This window comes from Narcine bancroftii, chromosome 5 (genome assembly GCF_036971445.1).
Source record: "Narcine bancroftii isolate sNarBan1 chromosome 5, sNarBan1.hap1, whole genome shotgun sequence".
Taxonomy (NCBI): Eukaryota; Metazoa; Chordata; class Chondrichthyes; order Torpediniformes; family Narcinidae; genus Narcine; species Narcine bancroftii.
Genome location: NC_091473.1, coordinates 60,958,092 through 60,979,640, shown reverse-complemented (window position 1 = coordinate 60,979,640; position 21,549 = coordinate 60,958,092). Strand labels below are relative to the sequence as shown.

General features: G+C 48.3%; 1 protein-coding gene across 4 annotated transcripts in view; it reads right to left on the bottom strand.

Annotated features, from left to right (window-relative positions):
* LOC138763427 (probable voltage-dependent R-type calcium channel subunit alpha-1E) overlaps positions 1–14,372 on the bottom strand; it is a 252,290-nt gene extending 237,918 nt beyond the window's left edge. For 2 of the 4 annotated variants that reach the window (XM_069937538.1, XM_069937542.1), the window contains exons 1-3: positions 14,172–14,372; positions 11,573–11,924; positions 10,898–11,037 (exon numbers count right to left, since the gene is read on the bottom strand). In XM_069937538.1, coding sequence (XP_069793639.1) covers positions 10,898–11,037; positions 11,573–11,665 — 233 coding nt within the window. In that variant the 5' untranslated portion in view covers positions 11,666–11,924; positions 14,172–14,372. Of the gene's footprint in view, positions 1–10,897; positions 11,038–11,572; positions 12,539–14,171 lie in introns of all 4 variants that reach the window. The other 2 variants (XM_069937541.1, XM_069937539.1) reach the window with 2 other exon arrangements.
* Positions 14,373–21,549: the final 7,177 nt, after the last annotated feature.

Here is a 21,549-nt window from a genome sequence, read left to right as displayed (position 1 = left end):
TGTTCCACATATCATGCCTGGCCATTCCTGGATGCGACATGGAACATGGTGTCATTGGCCCAGACCCCGACCGAATGTGCCCTCTGATGGAACTCCCCCTGCCTCGCAGCCTCAAGGCCCTGAAGAGATGCCTGGGGTTTTTCTCTTACTATGCACAGTGTGTTCCCAATTTCGCTCTCGGTGGAAGCGCAGGAAGCCTTCACCTGCTTCCGATTTCATCCTTGCAGCCACCCTCAACCAAATGGACAGACCAATAGCATTCTTCTCCCGCACCTTCCTTGGCCCTGAGGTCCAACACTCCTCCATTGAAAAGGAGCCCCAGGTAATCGTTGAAGCAGTGTGCTACTGGAGGCACTACCTGGCTGGTAAGTGATTTACCCTACTGACTGACCAATGTGCAGTTGCATTCAATTTCCACAACAAACAGCGGGGCAGGATCAAAAACGTAAAATCCTGAGGTGGAGGGTTTTTTTTTTACAATTACAAATCTTGTACTGGCCTGGGAAACTCAACAAGCCTTCAGATGCTCTGTCCCGGGGAATGTGTGCGAGCTCACAGTCCAACTGGTTCCAATCCCTCCATGATGACCTCTGCCACCCTGAGGTCACTCGTCTTTTTCATTTTGTCAAGGCCAAAAACCTCCCCTACTTCATCGACAATGTCCAGACCCTGACTAGAAACTGCCAGGTCTGCACCAAATCCAATCCACAGGCCCGACAAGTCACACTTGATCAAGGCTACCCTACCCTTCGAGGGCCTGAGCGTGGATTTCAAGAGGCCTTTGCCCTAGTCCATTCAGAACCTATACTTCCTCAACATTTTTGATGAGTTTTCCTGTTTCCACTTCACCATACCCTGCCCAGATATGACCACGACCACTGTTAAAAAGGCAGTATGCAGCATCTTCGCCCTATTTGGGTACCTGAGCTCCACAGTAATCGGGAGGCCTCCTTTATGAGTGATGAGCTGCGACAGTACCTTTTGGCATGGGGCATAGCCACCAGCAGAACAAAGAGGTATAACATGGGGGAATGGCCAGGTGGAGCGAGAGAATGCCACGGTATAGAAGGCAGTCCTCAGCGTTAAAGTCCAGGGGCCTATCCATCTCGTGGCAGGCAGTCCTCCCCGATGGCCTTCATGCAATCAGATCCCTCTTGTGTACCGCCACCAATGCCACACCTCACAAAAGACTGTTTTCCTTCCCCAGGAAATCAGCGCCAGGGACAACGCTACCAACCTGGCTGACATCCCTCGGCTCAGTCCTGCTCAGGAGGCATGGACGGGGTCACAAGACCAATCCACTGGTTGGGAAGGTCCACCTCCTTCATGCCAATTCCCAGTACGCCTATGTGGTGTACCAGAGAGACATGAGGACACTGTCTCTCTCTGGGACCTGGCCTGCGCATGAGGCTCTGAGAATATCACTGACCCAGCACCATCTCCCACACCCACTGACCCCCTCCGCACCCAGGCACCAGTTGCTACGATCCCCACTACCCCTCCCTGACCTCTGCAACCCCCACCTCGCCACACCCCCAGGTACACCCACTGCTGACACACTCCCACCCGATCAGGAAACATCAGCTGTGCTACAGCCGGCATCATGACAGTCCATAAGGAACAGAAGACCACTGGACTGGCTGAACGTGATGGACACTGGATCTTTTCTGCCCTGGGACTTTTAAAAGAGGGGGTGAATGTGGTGATACACCACTCTATACTGTTGCTTGGTTACTGGGACTGTGTACATGTTTGGTTCATATGTATGGCTGGCCCATCTTTCCCTCGGTGACTCCACCCCCTGGAATCCCCTAATAAAGGTAGTTAAGCCAAGTCCCTCCCTCAGAACGAGTCCCTGGATTGGGCCATGAGCATGGTCCAAGTCTTATGGTATTAAAAGCCTGTCTTTTGGCATTATTGATAGTGTATCATACATTGTACAATTTAAGTGGTAATCAACCTATCATTATCAGAATGCTACTGGGCCTGGAGAGAGGTTTGACCACTAGCTAAGGAGGCAGCACAGACTTTCATCCTGCAGTAGATTAGGGCACTTCTGCTCAGACAAAAAGATTCAGCTTTCATCATGCTTTTCCACTGATTCATTGGCTCCTTGATCCCCTCATTAATTTCAGTGTTGCAAATGTTTCTCATGGACAATCAAGCAGGAGATTTTAGGATCCCACATTCGTGCTGTTCTTGTCCTGATCTGCAAAGCTTCAATTTTTTTCTAGCACTTCCAGAACATATTTTTTTAAAAATCCACATTAGTTGCTCCTTGATCTTTGCAGTTTGTGGTAGCATGTAAAATTCAAGTATTGTGCTCTGACACAGTTTCCAGATATGGTCTTTCTTTCTCTCTTGCACCTCCTTCCCTCTCTCTCTCCCCTCCCTCTCCCTCCTCACTTCTCCACCCTCAGTCTCTCAGAAACATCAAAATTTACCCATGTCCCAGAATTAGAGGAAGAAGCTGATTGGAGCGAGGTCAGGTGACCTGAGGAACATCAGCAGTTAGAATTTAAAAGCAGGCAAGGTAGCAGAAAGAAGCTGATTGGAGGAAGAAGCTGATTACCTCTATAAAAGTGAGGGACTTTGCAGTGGAGCAGTTATTGTCAGAGTGGGCTGAGTCAGAGTGGTAAGGCTTTGGCGAGAACAGGTAAGAGGCAAGGAATGGTTGGAGTTGAACTCAGAAAGGGCCACCTGATTCAATGAACAAAAAGGATTCAGCAGGTAGACACAGTTAAGGGCAGATTTTTTTTAGATATATATTTTGTTCATCTAGTCATAGACTGTGAGAATAGCAGCAAAGGCAGGGGAAAGCTCCTCTTGTAAAATGTGGATTGTCAGGGAAGCCAACTGTATCCCTGATAACTTCATCTCCAAGAAGTGCACCAGCTGAAGTTCTTCACATGCCAAGAAATTGGAATTGGATAAATGCCAGATCATTCAGGAGGCTCAGAGGGTGATGGACAGGAGTTACAGGGACACTATCACGCCTAGCAGGCAGGAGGAGGGTAGATAGGTGACAGTCAGGAGAGGGAGAGGGAAAAGGAACAGGTAGGTAGTGCAGGGCACCCCTGTGGCCATCCCCCTCAATAACATGTATACCATTTTGGATACTGTTGGAGGGAACGACATACCAGGGACAAGTCATGGAGATCAGGTCTCTGGCATCTAGTATGCTCCTGTGGCTAAGAAGGGAAAGGAGGAGAAGAGATGAGCAGTAATGATTGGGGATTCTATAGTTAGGGGGACAGATAAGAGACTCTGTGGAAAAGATTGATTATCCTGGATGGTATGTTGCTTCTCTGGTGCAAGGGTCTGAGATATCTCAGATTGTGTTCATGGCATTCTTTGGAGGGAGGGAAGCAGCCAGATGTTGTGGTCCATATAGGGAACAATGATGTGGGTAGGAAGGGTGAGGAGGTCCTGGAAGGAGAATTCAGGGAGTTAGGCACTAAGTTGAAGGACAGGAGCTCCAGGGCAGTGATCTCAGGATTGCTACCTGTGACATGTGCCAGTGAGGTAAGAAATAGAAGGATATTTCTCCTATTCATCAACATTCTCCTATTCTCTGATAGCTCAGTGGTTAGAGCCCTGGTCTTGTCAACTATGGGTTGCGAGTTCATTCCTCTTTGGAGTCTCATTTCCGTGAGGGATGCTTGACAAAGTGGTGACTCGCTGTCTTCCTTACAGTAGACAAAGCTAAAGAATTTCATGCATGTTACATTCTAAATGTAGTATTATGTGACAATATGGAACCTTCAGCTTTACTTTTATAATGGAGCTTAACAAGTGGCTAAAGACATGGTGCGGGGTGGGGGGGGGGGCGCTTCAGGTTTCTGGATCAATGGGTTCTCTTCTGGGGAAGGTGGGGCTGTTCCAACAGGATGATTTGCATCTGAACTGGAGGGAAACTAATAGCCTACTGGGAAGGTTCGCTAGTCCTGTTCCAGTGGGTTTTAACTAGATTTGTAGGGGGAAGGAACCAGAGTGTCAGAGCAGATAGAGGAGTGGAGAAGGGAAAAGATTATGTTAAAATTGCATACACCATTAGAAGTCAACAGGATGAATGTGGTTGAAATGTTCTCTAGTGCATCTATTTCAATGCAATGAGAATTGTAGGAAAGGCAGACTAGCTTAGAGCGGGGGTTGGAAAGTAGAATTATGACATTGTGGCCATTAGTGAAACTTGGTTGTAGGAGGGGCAGGACTGGCAGCTCAATGTTCCAGGCTTCCGCTGCTTTAGACGCAATAAAATTTGGTGGGGTGGGGGGGGGGGGGAAGGGAATGAAAGGGGGAGGAGTGGTATTGCTCGTCAGGGAAAATATCACAACTGTGCTCAGGCAAGACAGACTAGAGGGCTTGTCTACTGAGGCTACATGGGTGGAGCTGAAGAATGGGAAAGATATGACTACTCTCGTGGAGTTGTATTATAGACATCCAATAGTCAGCGAGAATTTAAGGAGTAAATCTCCAGAGAGATAGCAGATAGCTGCAGAAAACCCAAGGTTATGATGGTAGGAGATTTTAACTTTCCACAAATTGACTGGTACTCCCATACTTTAAAAGAGCTGGATGGCTTGGAGTTTGTCAAATATGTTCAGGAAAGTTTTCTTAATCAATATATAGAGGTACCAACTAGAGAGAGAGTGCAATATTGGATCTCTTATTAGGGAACAAGACAGGACAGGTGACAGAGGTATGTGTAGGGGAACATTTTGGGTCCGGTGATCATAATGCCATAAGTCAATTATGGAGAAGGATTGGTCTGGGCATCAGATTGAGATTCTAAATTGGAGAAAGACCAATTTTGAGGAAATGAGAAAAGATCAAGAATGTGTGGATTGGAACAAGTTGTTTTCAGGCAAGGATGGGTGAGGTAAGTGGAGGGTAGAGAGAGAGAAGGGGGTAGAGAGAGAGAGAAGGGGGTAGAGAGAGAGAGAAGGGGGTAGAGAGAGTGAGAAGGGGTAGAGAGAGAGAGAAGGGGGTAGAGAGAGAGAGAAGGGGGTAGAGAGAGAGAAGGGGGTAGAGAGAGAGAGGGGGTAGAGAGAGAGAGAAGGGGGTAGAGAGAGTGAAAGGGGTAGAGAGAGAAGGGGGTAGAGAGAGAAGGGGGTAGAGAGAGAAGGGGGTAGAGAGAGAAGGGGTAGAGAGAGAAGGGGTAGAGAGAGAAGGGGTAGAGAGAGAAGGGGTAGAGAGAGAAGGGGTAGAGAGAGAAGGGGTAGAGAGAGAAGGGGTAGAGAGAGAAGGGGTAGAGAGAGAAGGGGTAGAGAGAGGGAAGGGGGTAGAGAGAGAGAGAGAAGGGGGTAGAGAGAGAGAGAAGGGGGTAGAGAGAGAGAGAGAAGGGGGTAGAGAGAGAGAGAAGGGGGTAGAGAGAGAGAGAAGGGGGTAGAGAGAGAGAGAAGGGGGTAGAGAGAGAAGGGGGTAGAGAGAGAAGGGGGTAGAGAGAGAAGGGGGTAGAGAGAGAAGGGGGTAGAGAGAGAAGGGGGTAGAGAGAGAAGGGGGTAGAGAGAGAAGGGGGTAGAGAGAGAAGGGGGTAGAGAGAGAAGGGGGTAGAGAGAGAAGGGGGTAGAGAGAGAAGGGGGTAGAGAGAGAAGGGGGTAGAGAGAGAAGGGGGTAGAGAGAGAAGGGGGTAGAGAGAGAAGGGGGTAGAGAGAGAAGGGGGTAGAGAGAGAAGGGGGTAGAGAGAGAAGGGGGTAGAGAGAGAAGGGGGTAGAGAGAGAAGGGGGTAGAGAGAGAAGGGGGTAGAGAGAGAAGGGGGTAGAGAGAGAAGGGGGTAGAGAGAGAAGGGGGTAGAGAGAGAAGGGGGTAGAGAGAGAAGGGGGTAGAGAGAGAAGGGGGTAGAGAGAGAAGGGGGTAGAGAGAGAAGGGGGTAGAGAGAGAAGGGGGTAGAGAGAGAAGGGGGTAGAGAGAGAAGGGGGTAGAGAGAGAAGGGGGTAGAGAGAGAAGGGGGTAGAGAGAGAAGGGGGTAGAGAGAGAAGGGGGTAGAGAGAGAAGGGGGTAGAGAGAGAAGGGGGTAGAGAGAGAAGGGGGTAGAGAGAGAAGGGGGTAGAGAGAGAAGGGGGTAGAGAGAGAAGGGGGTAGAGAGAGAAGGGGGTAGAGAGAGAAGGGGGTAGAGAGAGAAGGGGGTAGAGAGAGAAGGGGGTAGAGAGAGAAGGGGGTAGAGAGAGAAGGGGGTAGAGAGAGAAGGGGGTAGAGAGAGAAGGGGGTAGAGAGAGAAGGGGGTAGAGAGAGGTAAGTGGAAGTAAATTCCAAGGTGAAATTTTGAGAGTACAAAGTTTGTCTGTTCCTGTCAGGATCAAAGGCAAGGTTGGAAGGTATAGGAAACCTGGGTTTTCAAGGGATATTGGCGATCTAGTTCGGATAAAGAGAGAGGTGTTTAACTGGTAATAGGCAAAATAGAGCAAATGAGGTATTTGAGGAGTATAAAAATGCAAGAAAAACCTCAAGAAAGTAGTAAGCTGGAAGCCAGAGAGTAGTGGTGGATGTTTTCTTCTCAGACTGCAGGCCTGTGACTAGTGGGGTGCCTCAGGAATCAGTGCTAGGACCATAGTTGTTTGTCATCTATTTGAATGATCTGGATGATAATGTGGTAAATTGGATCAGCAAATTTGAAGATGACTATGATTGGAGGTGGCGTGGACAGCAAAGAGGTTTTCAAAGCTTGCAGAGGGATCTGAACCAGCTGGAAAAATGGCGGATAGAATTTAATGCAGATAAGTGTGAGGTGTTAAATTTTGAAAAGATAAACCAAGAAAGGACATACACGGTAAATGGCAGGGCACTGAAGTGCAGTAGAACAGAAGGATCTAAGAATACAGATACATAATTCTCTGAAAGAGGCATCACAGGTGGATAGTGTTGTAAAGAGAGCTTTTGGCATATGGACCTTCATAAATCAAAGTACGAGTGCAGGAGTTGGGATATTATGGTAAAGTTATATATGACTTTGGTGAGGCCAAATTTGGAGTATTGTGTGCAGTTTTAGTCACCCAACTACAGGAAAGATATCAATAAAAATAGAAAGAGTGCAGAGAAGATTTGCTAGGATGTTGACCGCACTTCAGGAACTGAGTTAGGACTTTATTCCCTAGAGTATAGAAGAATGAGGGGAGATTTGATAGAGCTATTTAAAACTATGGGAGGGATAGACAGCATAAATATAGATAGGTTTTTTTCACTGAGTGTAGGTGAGATCAAATCAGAGGACATGGGTTAAGAGTTAAAGGGAAAAAGTTGAGAGGGAACATGAGGAGGAACTTCTTCACACAGAGAATGGTGGGAGTGTGGAACGAGTTGCCAGCTGAAATGGAGATTGCGGGCTCAATTTTAACATTTTAAGAAGAATTCGGACAGGTAAATGGATATGAGAGGTATGGAGGACTATGGACTAGGTGCAGGTCAGTGGGACGAGGCCAAAACAAATGTTTGGCACAGTCTAGAAGGGCCAAACTGGTGTGTTTCTGTGCTATAATGTTCTATAATTCTATGGTCCTTTGGCCCATAATGATATGCCAAATTATATAAACCTACTCAACAATCTAAACTTTCCCAACCTCACACCCATAACCCTCTATTTTTTTTGCATCCATGTGTCTGTCTGGCAGACTTTCTTGTTTAACTAAAGTCTTTTAAATGTCCCTATTGTTCCAGCCTCCACCACCATCCCTGGCAAGGCATTTCAAGCACGCATTGCTTTCTGTGTATATAAAAAAAACTTACACTTTCCATCCCCCCTAACCTTTTCTCCTCCTCACCTTATATCGATGTCCTTTGGTATTTGCCATTGTCATCCCAAGAAAAAGATGCTGGCTGTCCACCCGATCAATGCCAAAAGATGCTGGCTGTCCACCCGATCAATGCCTATCATAATCGTATAGACCTCTGTTAAGTCATCTCTCATCCTTCTTTGCTCCAAAGAGAAAAGCCCTACCTTTGTTAACCTTCCCTCAGAAGATGCATTTTCCGATCCAGGCAACATCCTAGTAAATCTTTTCTGCAACCTTTCTAAAGCTTCCATGTCCGTCCTGTAACAAGGCAACCAGAACTGAACAAAGTATTCCAAGAGTGGTCCAACCAGAGTTTCATAGTGTTCCAACTTTATCTCATGGGTTTTCACCTCAATGCCCTGACTAATGAAGGCCAGCATACCAAAAGCCTTCTTAACTATCCTGTCAACCTGCATGCCAACCTTAAGAAATCTATGGATTTGGGCCTCTAGGTCTCTCTGTTCTTCCTCACTTAAGAATCCTGCCATTAACCATGTACTCCACCTACAAGTTTGACCTTCCAAAATGCATCACTTCACACTTACCTGAATTGTAATCCATCTGCCACTTTTTAATCTTTAGTCACTGAATTCTTACATCAGATTCTATTCCCAAAACCTTTCAGCACATTTATCTTGGCTTCTATTTCAAACGAACATGTGCAAGCTAATAAAAAATATTGCCTGTCACTTTGCACACCCTCACGCATTCAAATCATGGCAATGCCTTCAGTTGCCAAAGCTTTCAACTCAAATTCAACCTGTAAGCTCTGAGCTTTTATTTCTCAACAAAACTAATAGCTTTCATCAAGCTGTCTGTCACCTGCCCAAACATCTCTTGTTCAGACTCATAGTTTGATAATTATGTAGTTAATTCAATAAATTCAGAATACATTGCAAGGGGCCAGGAAACTAATGAAAACATGTTTCCCGACTTCCTTTGGGAAAGAAATAAAGGTAATAAAGCCAGTAAGCCAGAAAGCCTTCATTATATTAAAGGTGCAATGTTAATACAGACTTTGATTCTTCTCAGAAAATGATTTTTACCTCTTAAATTAATTGATCAATATAACCATATAACCGTTTACAGCACGGGAACAGGCCATGTCGGCTCTTCAAGTCCATACCGGTTCACTTGAACAACTCCACTAGCTCCTCAGCAATTGCACCAATTTATTTTTAATATCATATTTATGGAAATGTAATTTTAGCGATTTCAATCTGCAATACACAAGAATGGCGCAGCAAAACAATGAATGTCCCTTAATGAAAGAAGGGGGGAGGGGAGAGAGAGGGAAGGGGAGAGAGAGAAGGGGGGAGAGAGAGAAGGGGGGAGAGAGAGAAGGGGGGAGAGAGAGAAGGGAGAGAGAGAGAAGGGGGAGAGAGAGAAGGGGGAGAGAGAAGAGGGAGAGAGAAGGGGGGAGAGAGAGAAGGGGGAGAGAGAGAAGGGGGGAGAGAGAGAAGGGGGGAGAGAGAGAAGGGGGAGAGAGAGAGAAGGGGGAGAGAGAGAGAAGGGGGAGAGAGAGAGAAGGGGGAGAGAGAGAAGGGGGAGAGAGAAGGGGGGAGAGAGAAGGGGGGAGAGAGAAGGGGGAGAGAGAGAAGGGGGTGGAGAGAGAAGGGGTGGAGAGAGAAGGGGGTGGAGAGAGAAGGGGGTGGAGAGAGAAGGGGGTGGAGAGAGAAGGGAGTGGAGAGAGAAGGGGGTGGAGAGAGAAGGGGTGGAGAGAGAAAGGGGGAGAGAGAAGGGGGAGAGAGAGAAGGGGGGAGAGAGAGAAGGGGGGAGAGAGAGAAGGGGGGAGAGAGAGAAGGGGGGGAGAGAGAGAAGGGGGAGAGAGAGAAGGGGGGAGAGAGAGAAGTGGGGAGAGAGAAGGGGAGAGAGAGAGAGGGGAGAGAGAGAAGGGGGGGAGAGAGAGAGAAGGGGGAGAGAGAGAAGGGGGAGAGAGAAGGGGGGAGAGAGAAGGGGGGAGAGAGAAGGGGGGAGAGAGAAGGGGGGAGAGAGAAGGGGGGAGAGAGAAGGGGGGAGAGAGAAGGGGGGAGAGAGAAGGGGGGAGAGAGAAGGGGGGAGAGAGAAGGGGGGAGAGAGAAGGGTGGAGAGAGAATGGGTGGAGAGAGAAGGGGGGAGAGAGAGAAGGGGGAGAGAGAGAAGGGGGAGAGAGAGAAGGGGGGAGAGAGAGAAGGGGGGAGAGAGAGAAGGGGGAGAGAGAGAAGGGGGAGAGAGAGAAGGGGGGAGAGAGAGAAGGGGGGAGAGAGAAGGGGGAGAGAGAAGGGGAGAGAGAAGGGGAGAGAGAAGGGGAGAGAGAAGGGGAGAGAGAAGGGGAGAGAGAAGGGAGAGAGAAGGGGAGAGAGAAGGGGAGAGAGAAGGGGAGAGAGAAGGGGAGAGAGAAGGGGAGAGAGAAGGGGAGAGAGAAGGGGAGAGAGAAGGGGAGAGAGAAGGGGAGAGAGAAGGGGAGAGAGAAGGGGAGAGAGAAGGGGAGAGAGAAGGGGAGAGAGAAGGGGAGAGAGAAGGGGAGAGAGAAGGGGAGAGAGAAGGGGAGAGAGAAGGGGAGAGAGAAGGGGAGAGAGAAGGGGAGAGAGAAGGGGAGAGAGAAGGGGGAGAGAGAAGGGGGAGAGAGAAGGGGGAGAGAGAAGGGGGAGAGAGAAGGGGGAGAGAGAAGGGGGGAGAGAGAAGGGGGGAGAGAGAAGGGGGAGAGAAGGGGGGAGAGAAGGGGGAGAGAGGGGGAGAGAGAAGGGGGTGGAGAGAGAAGGGGGTGGAGAGAGAAGGGGGTGGAGAGAGAAGGGGGTGGAGAGAGAAGGGGGTGGAGAGAGAAGGGGGTGGAGAGAGAAGGGGGTGGAGAGAGAAGGGGTGGAGAGAGAAGGGGGTGGAGAGAGAAGTGGGGGGGGGGAGGAGGAATTTTCCAACAAAGAACTCGAAGATTCTGAATGGGCCTGATTGGGTGTGCGCAAAAAGAGGTACTTCTGTGGATATGATGTAACAGTCAATTCCAATGGAGACTTGAGTGAGGAGAAGAGAGGAAGAGAGCAGTGTATGACAGAGGTCAGTGGAAAGACTCATTTAGATCCCAACACCCCTTGTTGGCTGTTTTTTTTTTATACAGTGCATTGTTAGAAATCAAGGAGTTGGACATTACTTACCCGCTCAGGACTACAATGAAATCCATGACATTCCAGCCATTCCGGAGATATGATCCTTTGTGAAACACAAATCCCAGAGCTACGATTTTTATCCCAGCCTCAAAGCAAAAGATCCCAATGAAGTACGGCTCTGTTTGTTCCTGGCAGAGGGAACATAATGAAAGCAAGTGCATTAATGAGTGGGATGAACACAACTTGTTTTGAATGTTTTTATCAGAGAATAAGTTTGACCAAAGAAATGATCAAATGCCACACATTCAATGAGCCCTGTGGCTAAGCCAAATTTCCAACTTCTCTGGTATTCTTACCCTGACCCTCATCTCACCTCTCCTCAAAGCTCATCCCATTAATAATTGTGCTAACTTGCCCAGCTCATTCCCTTCCAATGGACTCTCACATCACCAACAATTCCCTACCCCCACCCCCAAGCTCCCTGATCTACAATCCCTTCTCCTTAACCTTTCACAATCCTCATGTTCTTGCCCAGCCCTCCAGTTCCAAATCCATCTCTCAGTTCCTTATCTCAAGTGCTGTAATCTTCACTCCCACCTATCCCACTTGCCCCACCCCTCCCCCTCCACCCACCTACTTAGGACATCACACATCCATACCATAAAATCATAAGGCATCCAACCCAGCACAAATCCATCTTCCCCCACTGCCCAATCAACTCACCAAACTTTTGGCCATGGGTGTCTTGTCCCCATTGGGCAGGTGTTGTTCCAAAGCCAGTACAACGCAATTGGCGATGATCGTGGCCAGAATCATGTATTCAAATGGAGTTCAAGTGTTAAAGAAAATGAGACATTCCATTGCCAAGAAGCATTCAAAGATGGTGAGACACATTTTAAACTCCAGCAATGTCAAAATCATCCCAGACCTGTTGCACAGCTACATTGTCAGCCGATTCCTGTTCCTTGGTGCTCACTGGCTCCAACACACCCTCTCCTGGACGAATTGTATTCAGCACATCAAGACCTTCAGATTTACCTTCATATTCAACAAGTTCAGTAGCTCCATGGGAACACTTTGGTAGAAGAATGTAAACAGATAACTGTGCTAATATGTAGCAGATGTTTGATTTGGGGCTAATTGATAATTACAATGATTCAATGTTGAAGGTACTAAAGCAAAAAATTTGTAGGTTTCACACACAAATACTAACAGCATGCAGATTTTGTGGAGTAGTTTGTGTGGGCTTCTCTTTCTCAGTTCCAAGGAAGGCACTGGGTGCTCTGATTCACATTAAGGGTGACTCAGAATCTGAGCAAGGTCCCTCGATGTAACAAGGGAGTTCCCTGCAGAGAGGCAATTAATTTGACCACAGCATGTTGAAGTGAAACAAGACGTTGGTGAGGCCACACTTGGAATACTGTGTGCAGTTTTGGTTGCTTTGCATTAGGAAGGATATTGTGTAACTGGAAAGGCTACAGGTTCATGAACTTGTGGCCAGGATGAGAGAGGTTGAATTATCATGAGAGACTGGAAAAACTGGGAGGTAAACAAGGTGTCTACAGATGCTGGAGAACTGGAACAATACATGAAAGTGCGGGAGGAACTCAGCAGGTCGTGGAAAACAATGGGCAGACAAAATTTTGGGCCTGAGCTCGTCTTCAGGGATGCTGAAAATTGTGCAGGCACCTGAAAAGGAAGAAAAATTAGGTCTGTTTTCCTTAGAGTGCAGGAGATTGAGAGGGAAATCTTACTGATGTCTGTAAATTCATGATGGGCATAGATAAAGTGAATAGTAACACCATTTTGAGAGTGGGAGAATCTAAGAGGAGACTGGAAATTGAGCACAACTTTGAACATCTCAGGAAGAGAACCTCAGCAAAGACAAATGTCAGTGATGAACATTGCCTTCAATGTGATACAGTGTTTGGTTGGTTTAAAGGAAAGTTATATGAGCTCAAAACCTCAGGCCAAGCATAAAACACATCAATATTTAATTTTTCAATTTTAATTTAGAGATACTGCACAGTAACATGCCCTTCTAGCTCACATTGCCCAAATATGACCAATTAACCTACTAACCATTTCTCTTTGGTACATGGGAAGAAACCAGAGCACTCAGAAGAAACACATGTGGTCATGGGGAGAATGTGTAAACTACATACAGTCAGCACTGGATTTGAACCTGGGTTGCTGGTGCAGTCATAGTGCAAACCATGCCTCCCTCTTATCCTCTGTATCTTTCTTAGACTCAACTGGATGCAGGCACAGGAAAAATATCACCAATGTTGTTTCAGCCAGCCAAGGGCAGTGTCCTTTTCCAGACCATCATCCTCAGGCCTGAGGTCCTGGCCCCATTCAGACAGTGACAATGGACAGTGACCAAGGAGCCTGCAGATGCTGGAGAAGTCGAGAAATACATGTCCAACAACTGTTCACTGAAACAGATGCTCCATTCAGAGTTCTGTCATGGGAAGGCATTTCTCTTGTCAATGAAGTATACAAATGTGCTGGAGAAACCCAACAGGCCACACAGCATCCACAGGAAGTAAAGTGTACATTTTGGGCTTGGCCCCTTCATCAAGTATCTTCCTTCTTTCCTCTCCCCTCCCCCCACCTTTTTATTCAGGAGCACGCCTCTTTTTATTTATACCTGATGAAGGGCCCAAGCCTGAAACATTAGTTACCCTTCACTTCCTATGGATGTTGTATGATCTACCGAGTTTCGCGACACCTTTTGGGTAGCAGTTAGCGCAATGGTGTTACAGGACCAGCAACTGGGGTTCGAATCCGGCGTTGTCTGTAAGGAGTTTGTATGTTCTCCATGTGTCCTCTGGGTTCTCTGGTTTCCTCCCTCCGTTCAAAAACATACCGGATCTGTCGGTTAATTGGGCAGCATGGGCTGGGGGGACCAAATCTATTCATTGTACTTGACCCAGCATTTGCAGACTTTCTAGTTTAACTATTGTCAATTACATACTTTGTTATCTTTTTGTATTCTGTCCCAAAACATTTCTTTTTAACGAAATACCTATTCGGCTGCAGCTGGTAAGAATTTAAGTGCATACGTACATTGTACATGACAGTGAGCTCATCACAATTATCATTAACACACAGACCTGTTTCAACATTTATTCCAGAAATGCCTGCAATTGGATTGCAAGGTTAATTGCAGATTTGCATGTTTACAATGAACAGTGCCAAGCTCGCTGGAATGTCAAGGCTTCATACATATATAAATTTCTAAATGAGCTCTACACGTCCACCCACAAAGATATCCTGCAATCCTTTCAGACATGTGCAGCTCTGTTATAAATATTACCTCCAGATGGGCGTTACAATATAATGCAAACAGGAGAGAAAGACAAGACAGCACCCACTTGTTGAGGGATAGCCATGGCACGGATAGAGACCCGAAAACATGGAGGGCCCCTTGAGGGAACAGTAAGTGCAGTGAGCTACACTAAAAACATGGAGAATAAAAAGGTGGACACAGTCAAGAAAGACTCAGCCACCACATTGAAAGTTGTTAATGGCTGTTTTAATTCAAATTCAGCCCGCGCCCTTTTAAGGGCAGCATGAGCTCAGTCACTTCGTGCATTGTGACATCATAAACGCAGCCCCAGGCACTCACTGGGCAGGAGACTTGAGGCAGGGAGAAAACCCTGAGAACGCCATCTTCCCATGGCTGCCCCGCCACGTGGCGTTACACGCGGGGCCGGTTTGCCATGAGAGAGTGCGCCGCCACACAACACGCCCCCCCCAGAACCAATTATGCATCCCACCGCTTGGGTGGGTGGCCGTGGTGTTTGAGCACGGCCGTCTGTATCGGCCGTGATAGATCTAAGTGTGCCGTCTTCAAACAGTCCACAGTGAAAAGTTAATCTTTACCCCCTATTTCCAAAGTGAAAGTCCTGCCGGATCTCTGGAGAACCTTGTATAGACCTTCATACGAGTGTTGTAAAAGTGCCGTATGTGGGCCACGCCGAACAGATACGAATTCTGCTGAGTCTAGCTCTTTGGGACGATGTGTTGGCCGGACACCGTGATGCGAGGAAGGTGGGAGGGGGGGTGGGGGGGTGCTAGCGAGGATAGTTTCTACAGAGATCTGCCAAAAGGTTCGCATGCTCAGACGTGATGTTGGGCTCCGGGCCAAAGAACTCACTGGGCAGCGAGTGTGGCGCGCCATAGACCAGTTCTGTGGAAGACGCCCGTAGGTCCTCCTTGGGTGTTGTTCTGGTGCCGAGGAGGACCCAGGGCGGTGTGTCTACCCCTCCTGGGCCGGTGAGGCGAGCCATGAGGGCGGATTTGCTTGCGGGTGGTAGGTTGTGGTGTGGTGGAGTTTAACCCCCAGGAGGTTCGCCAGCTGAGCCCAGAGCACAGAGGTGAACTGGGCGCCCCGTCACTGGTAATGTGTGCTGGGACTCCGAACCTAGCGATCCAATGATTGATTAGGTTCCTGGCGCACATCTCTGCGGAAGCCTCTTTAATAGGAATGGCCTCTGGCCATCTTGTGGTCCGATCAACTATTGTGAGAAGGTAACGTGCTTCTCTGAATACCGGCAGGGGGCCTACGACATCAACGTGGATGTGCTGAAATCTCCCTACCGCCGGGTCGAATTGCTGGATTGGGGCCTATGTATGCTAGTGGACCTTGGAGGCCCGACACCTGGAGCAATTCCTTGCCATCTTGGCCACCTCCTTTTTGAGCCCATGCCACACAAACCGCTCTGCCACCATCCACACTGAAGTCTTCACTGAGGGGTCGGCTAGGTCGTGGACTAAGCTGAAAATCCTCGACCTCTACTGTGGTTGGACTACCAGGCGCGGCGAGCTGGTGGATACGTCGCAGAGCAGCGTGACCAGGTTGTTGGGCAACTGAATGTCCTGGAGGTCAAGGCCAGAGATGGCAGTCCAGAGAGCCTGCATCTCTGTGTCCAGCTTCTGGGCCTGTGCCAACTGTGTGTAGTCAAGGCCGGGGGTGAGAACGTTGATCACAGGACAAGAGAGCGCATCTGCCATGACGTTGTCTTTACCTGATGTCGGTGGTGAAATCCGACATGTAAGAGAGGTGGCATTCTGGCAAGCTGACCACAGATCTTTGGCCATCGCGAGTGCCTGTGTGAGGGGCTTGTGGTCCGTGAACACCGTTAAGGGCCTGCCCTCCAGAAAGTATCGAAAGTGCCAGATGGCCAGGTACAGCGCCAGGAGCTCCCAGTCGAAAGCTCTGTTCTTGAGCTCCGGCGGGCGCAGCTGTTTGCCAAGGACAGCGGGCGCCACTGTCCGTTAAGCCACTGCTTGAGTACGCCCCCTACCGCCGTGGCTGAGGTATCCACCAAGAGCACCGTGTGAGCCTCCGGGCATGGGTGCACCAATAGAGTTGCGTTGGGAAGGGCCTCCTTTGTTGCGACAAAAGCAGTCTCTGCCTCCTCCGACTAGGTCAGGACTTTCTCCTTAGTGGCGATCAACGCGAACAGCGGTCGCATGGTGCGGGCAGCGCTGGGGATGAACTGATGATAAAAATTCACCATCCCCACAAACTCCTGCAGGCCCTTGAGAGTGGTTGGCTTGGGGAACCGCTGGACGGCCGCAACCTTCTCTGGTGCCTTGGCAGCACCTGCTGCTGAGATGGTGTGCCCCAGGAACTGCAGTCTCTGCTTGCCGAACTGGCACTTGGCCACGTTGACCGTGAGGCCAAACTCTGCCAGTCGGGCAAACACGGTACGGAGGTGAGCCTTGTGCTCTTCGCGGTTGGGCCTGGATGCCACGAACGCCTGCAGGCTCGAGATCGCCATTATCGCCAATTCTATGGAGGAGTATTCGAACAATCTCCATGAGTTCCCCACCATCCTTCAACCACGATTCAGTGGCACCTTACCCCAGCCTGGGGTATACCACCATATCTCCACGCAGGGCCCCCCACTGCATGCCAAGCCCAGACGACTTCCGCCCGAGAAGCTGCAGCTGGTAAAGGAGGAGTTTTCCCGGCTGCAGGAGTTGGGGATCGTCCGTCACTCGGACAGCATCTGGGCATCCCCTCTCCACATGGTCCCCAAATCCTCCGGGAGCTGGAGACCCTTCAGAGATTACCGGGGTTTGAACGATGCGACCACACCGGACAGGTACCTGGTTCCACACATTCAAGACTTCTTGGCCAATCTCCAAGGCACGAGAGTCTTCTCGAAGGTCGATCTGGTGCAGGGATATCATCAGATCCTGATCCACCTCGAGGACATTGGCAAGACGGCGATCATCACCCCCTTTGGCCTCGATGAATTCCTGCGTATGCCTTTCGGCCTCAAGAAGGCGGCATGAACTATCACAGGCAAGCAAGGTTTAGGATATCCAGTCAATGTGTGGGACCCTTAAAAACTTAACTTACAATCAACATGGAGAACCAGATGACACAGATAAGGTATTCAATGAAAAATTCTCATCTACATTCACAAAGGAGAACATTGCAGATGTTGATGAAGAAGGGGCTGGAGTGGGTTGTGTAATTCTGGAACAAGTTATCATTAAAAGGGATATATTACAAAAGACGTAGGTGCAGAAATAGATTATTCAGCCCATTGAGTCTGCCCTGGCATTTAATCATGAGCTGATCCATTTTCCCCACTCAGCCACACTGCCTGTCTTTCTCCCCATAACCTTTAATGCCTCGGCTAATCAAGAGTCAGGATATTGAAGACTTGAATCTGGAGCAATACACACTCTGCTGGAGGAATATCAGTGGGAGAAGAATGGTCACCATTTCATAGAAATAGGTGTAGAAGGCCATTCAGCCCTTTGAGTCTGATTTACCATTCAGTAAACCATGGCAGATTATGTGACCTCAGTGCCTTTTTCCTGCTTTATCTCCATCCCTCTTGATCCTTTAGCCATAACGGCTACATCCAACTGAATATATCTAATGAATGACCTCAATAACTCCCTGTGGCAAGTTCACAACTCTCTGAATGAAGAAGTTTCTCCTCACTCAGTTCTAAATTTCTTCCCAATAATCCTTGGACTGTAACCCTTTGTTCTGGATTTCCCCAGCACCATGAACATTCTTCCTGCTTCTCAACTGTCTAATCCTGTCAGAATGTTATATGTTTCTATTTCATAAAACAGAGAACATTTCAGCCTATGGTATTGTGCTGGCCCATACCAACCCACTCCACAACAATCCAATCCTCCCCTCCTTCATAGCCCATAACCCTCCATTTTTCTTACATCGATGTGCCCGCTGCGCAGTTCAGACGGCAAAGTCCTCCTCAGCGACAAGATCTCCATCCTCAATCGATGGTCAGAACACTTCCAATCTCTTTTCAGTGCCAGCCGCTCAGTCCAAGATTCCGCCCTGCTCCAGCTCCCTCAACAGCCCCTAAGGCTAGAGCTGGATGAGGTCCTCACCCGGGAAGAGACATATAAGGCAATTGAACAACTGAAAAGTGGCAAAGCAGCAGGTATGGATGGAATCCCCCCAGAGGTCTGGAAGACTGGCGGCAAAACTCTGCATGTCAAACTGCATGAGTTTTTCAAGCTTTGTTGGGACCAAGGAAAACTGCCTCAGGACCTTCGTGATGCCATCATCATCACCCTGTACAAAAACAAAGGCGAGAAATCAGACTGCTCAAACTACAGGGGAATCACGCTGCTCTCCATTGCAGGCAAAATCTTCGCTAGGATTCTCCTAAATAGAATAATACCTAGTGTCGCCGAGAATGTTCTCCCAGAAACACAGTGCGGCTTTCGCGCAAACAGAGGAACTACTGACATGGTCTTTGCCCTCAGACAGCTCCAAGAAAAGTGCAGAGAACAAAACAAAGGACTCTACATCACCTTTGTTGACCTCACCAAAGCCTTCGACACTGTGAGCAGGAAAGGGCTTTGGCAAATACTAGAGCGCATCGGATGCCCTCCAAAGTTCCTCAACGTGGTTATCCAACTGCATGAAAACCAACAAGGTCGGGTCAGATACAGCAATGAGCTCTCTGAACCCTTCTCCATTAACAATGGCGTGAAGCAAGGCTGCGTTCTCGCACCAACCCTCTTTTCAATCTTCTTCAGCATGATGCTGAACCAAGCCATGAAAGACCTCAACAATGAAGACGCTGTTTACATCTGGTACCGCACGGATGGCAGTCTCTTCAATCTGAGGCGCCTGCAAGCTCACACCAAGATACAAGAGCAACTTATCCGTGAACTACTCTTTGCAGATGATGCCGCTTTAGTTGCCCATTCAGAGCCAGCTCTTCTGCGCTTGACGTCCTGTTTTGCGGAAACTGCCAAAATGTTTGGCCTGGAAGTCAGCCTGAAGAAAACTGAGGTCCTCCATCAGCCAGCTCCCCACCATGACTACCAGCCCCCCCACATCTCCATCGGGCACACAAAACTCAAAACGGTCAACCAGTTTACCTATCTCGGCTGCACCATTTCATCAGATGCAAGGATCGACAACGAGATAGACAACAGACTCGCCAAGGCAAATAGCGCCTTTGGAAGACTACACAAAAGAGTCTGGAAAAACAACCAATTGAAAATACTCACAAAGATAAGCGTATACAGAGCCGTTGTCATACCCACACTCCTGTTCGGCTCCGAATCATGGGTTCTCTACCGGCATCACCTACGGCTCCTAGAACGCTTCCACCAGCGTTGTCTCCACTCCATCCTCAACATTCATTGGAGCGACTTCATCCCTAACATCGAAGTACTCAAGATGGCAGAGGCCGACAGCATCGAATCCACGCTGCTGAAGATCCAACTGCGCTGGGTAGGTCACATCTCCAGAATGGAGGACCATCGCCTTCCCAAGATCGTGTTATATGGCGAGCTCTCCACTGGCCACCGTGACAGAGGTGCACCAAAGAAGAGGTACAAAGACTGCCTAAAGAAATCTCTTGGTGCCTGCCAGATTGACCACCGCCAGTGGGCTGATATCGACTCAAACCGTGCATCTTGGCGCCTCACAGTTCGGCAGGCAGCAACCTCCTTTGAAGAAGACCACAGAGCCCACCTCACTGACAAAAGACAAAGGAGGAAAAACCCAACACCCAACCCCAACCAACCAATTTTCCCCTGCAACCGCTGCAACCGTGTCTGCCTGTCCTGCATCGGACTTGTCAGCCATAAACGAGCCTGCAGCTGACGTGGACATTTACCCCCTCCATAAATCTTCGTCCGCGAAGCCAAGCCAAAGAAGACATATATTAAGTCACTCTTATCTTTGTTATTCCAAGGAGAAAAGCCCTAGCTCTCTCAGTCTTTCTTCATAAAGATAAAGGTTCCATTACTGTCACGTAACACTACATTTAGAATGTAACATACATTTAATTCTTTAACTTTTGTCTTTCGTAAGGCAGACAGAGAGCCCAGCGCCCCTCACAGAAACCCATAGCACCTGATGTTTCTAGACAGTCTCCCCTCCAGGAACTGACCAGTCTGAAATAAGACATTCTTAGCCATTTTCAGGCTATTAGGTGCTGTTCTCCAATCCAGCCAGCATCCTGTTAAATCTTCTCTGAATACTCTATAAAGGTTCCACATCCTTCTTGCAATGAGGCAACCAGAACTGAACATAATATTTCTTATTTCTATCAATACAGCCTCACTGGATGTTTCCAAGCCTGCCTTGAGGTTCTCCCTTATCAAAAATGTAACTCTATCTCCATCTTTATCTCACCTGTAGCTTATGTTTCCCTGAACATTACGCAGCAGGCCTGTTCACTCCTCACCAATCAATGAGCTGTCAATCCTGCCCTTTGCAGTAATCTCCATAACTGCCACAACATCCTAATATGGAAGGACATAGTCCAAAATAGGGCACAGTGGCAGATCGAATTTAATGCAGACAAGCATGAGGTAATGCAATTTGGAAGATTAAATTATGGTAGGAGATATGGAGTAATTAACAGCGATTGTCAGTGTTAATATATAGAGAGGTCTCAGAGTGACAGTCTAAGCTCATTGAAAGTGGTGAGTGGTGGACACCATCTCATCCACGAGATAAAGTAGGCAGTTGGTTATGCTTGCCTTCATAGGTTGAGGCATTGAGTACAAGAGTTGGGACGTCTTGTTGTAGCTGTTTTAAACATTAGTTTGATGGCACTTAAACAGGATGGTCTGTTGACACTGATTTTCATACTATACAGGTCACACTGCATCCATAGGAAGCAAAAAGTGACCAACACTTTGGGTCAGAGCCCTTTGTCAAGGTCTGAGCCAAAAGCACTCAGACACCTGAATAGAATGGTGGAGGGAGGAGAGGAGAGAGGGAAGAGGGACAGGGGCAGCAGCACAGAACATCAGGCAAGGGATCATTGGTGGATATGGATGGGAGGGTAGAAGAGAAAAAAAGATGAGGGAGGGGGAGCTTTCTACGTGGAGAAGGAAGGGCCCAAATCATTGGTTACCCTTTGCTTCCTATAGAAGCTGTGTGACCTGCTGAGTTTCTCCAACACTTATGAGTATTGCACTGGGTAGTTATTGTGTCCAGTTCTGGTCGCTATACTACAAAAAAGATGTGGTAGTAAAAGAGAGTGCATAAGAGATTCACCTGCCTGGTTCCTGGAATACAGGGCTGTGGTTATGAGGAGGGATTGGATAGACTGGGTTTCTTCCCACCTAGAATGTAGGAGGCTGAGGGGTGACCTTATAGTGGTTTATAAAATTATGAGTGGCGTGAATAGGATAGTAAGTCTTTTCCTCAGTGT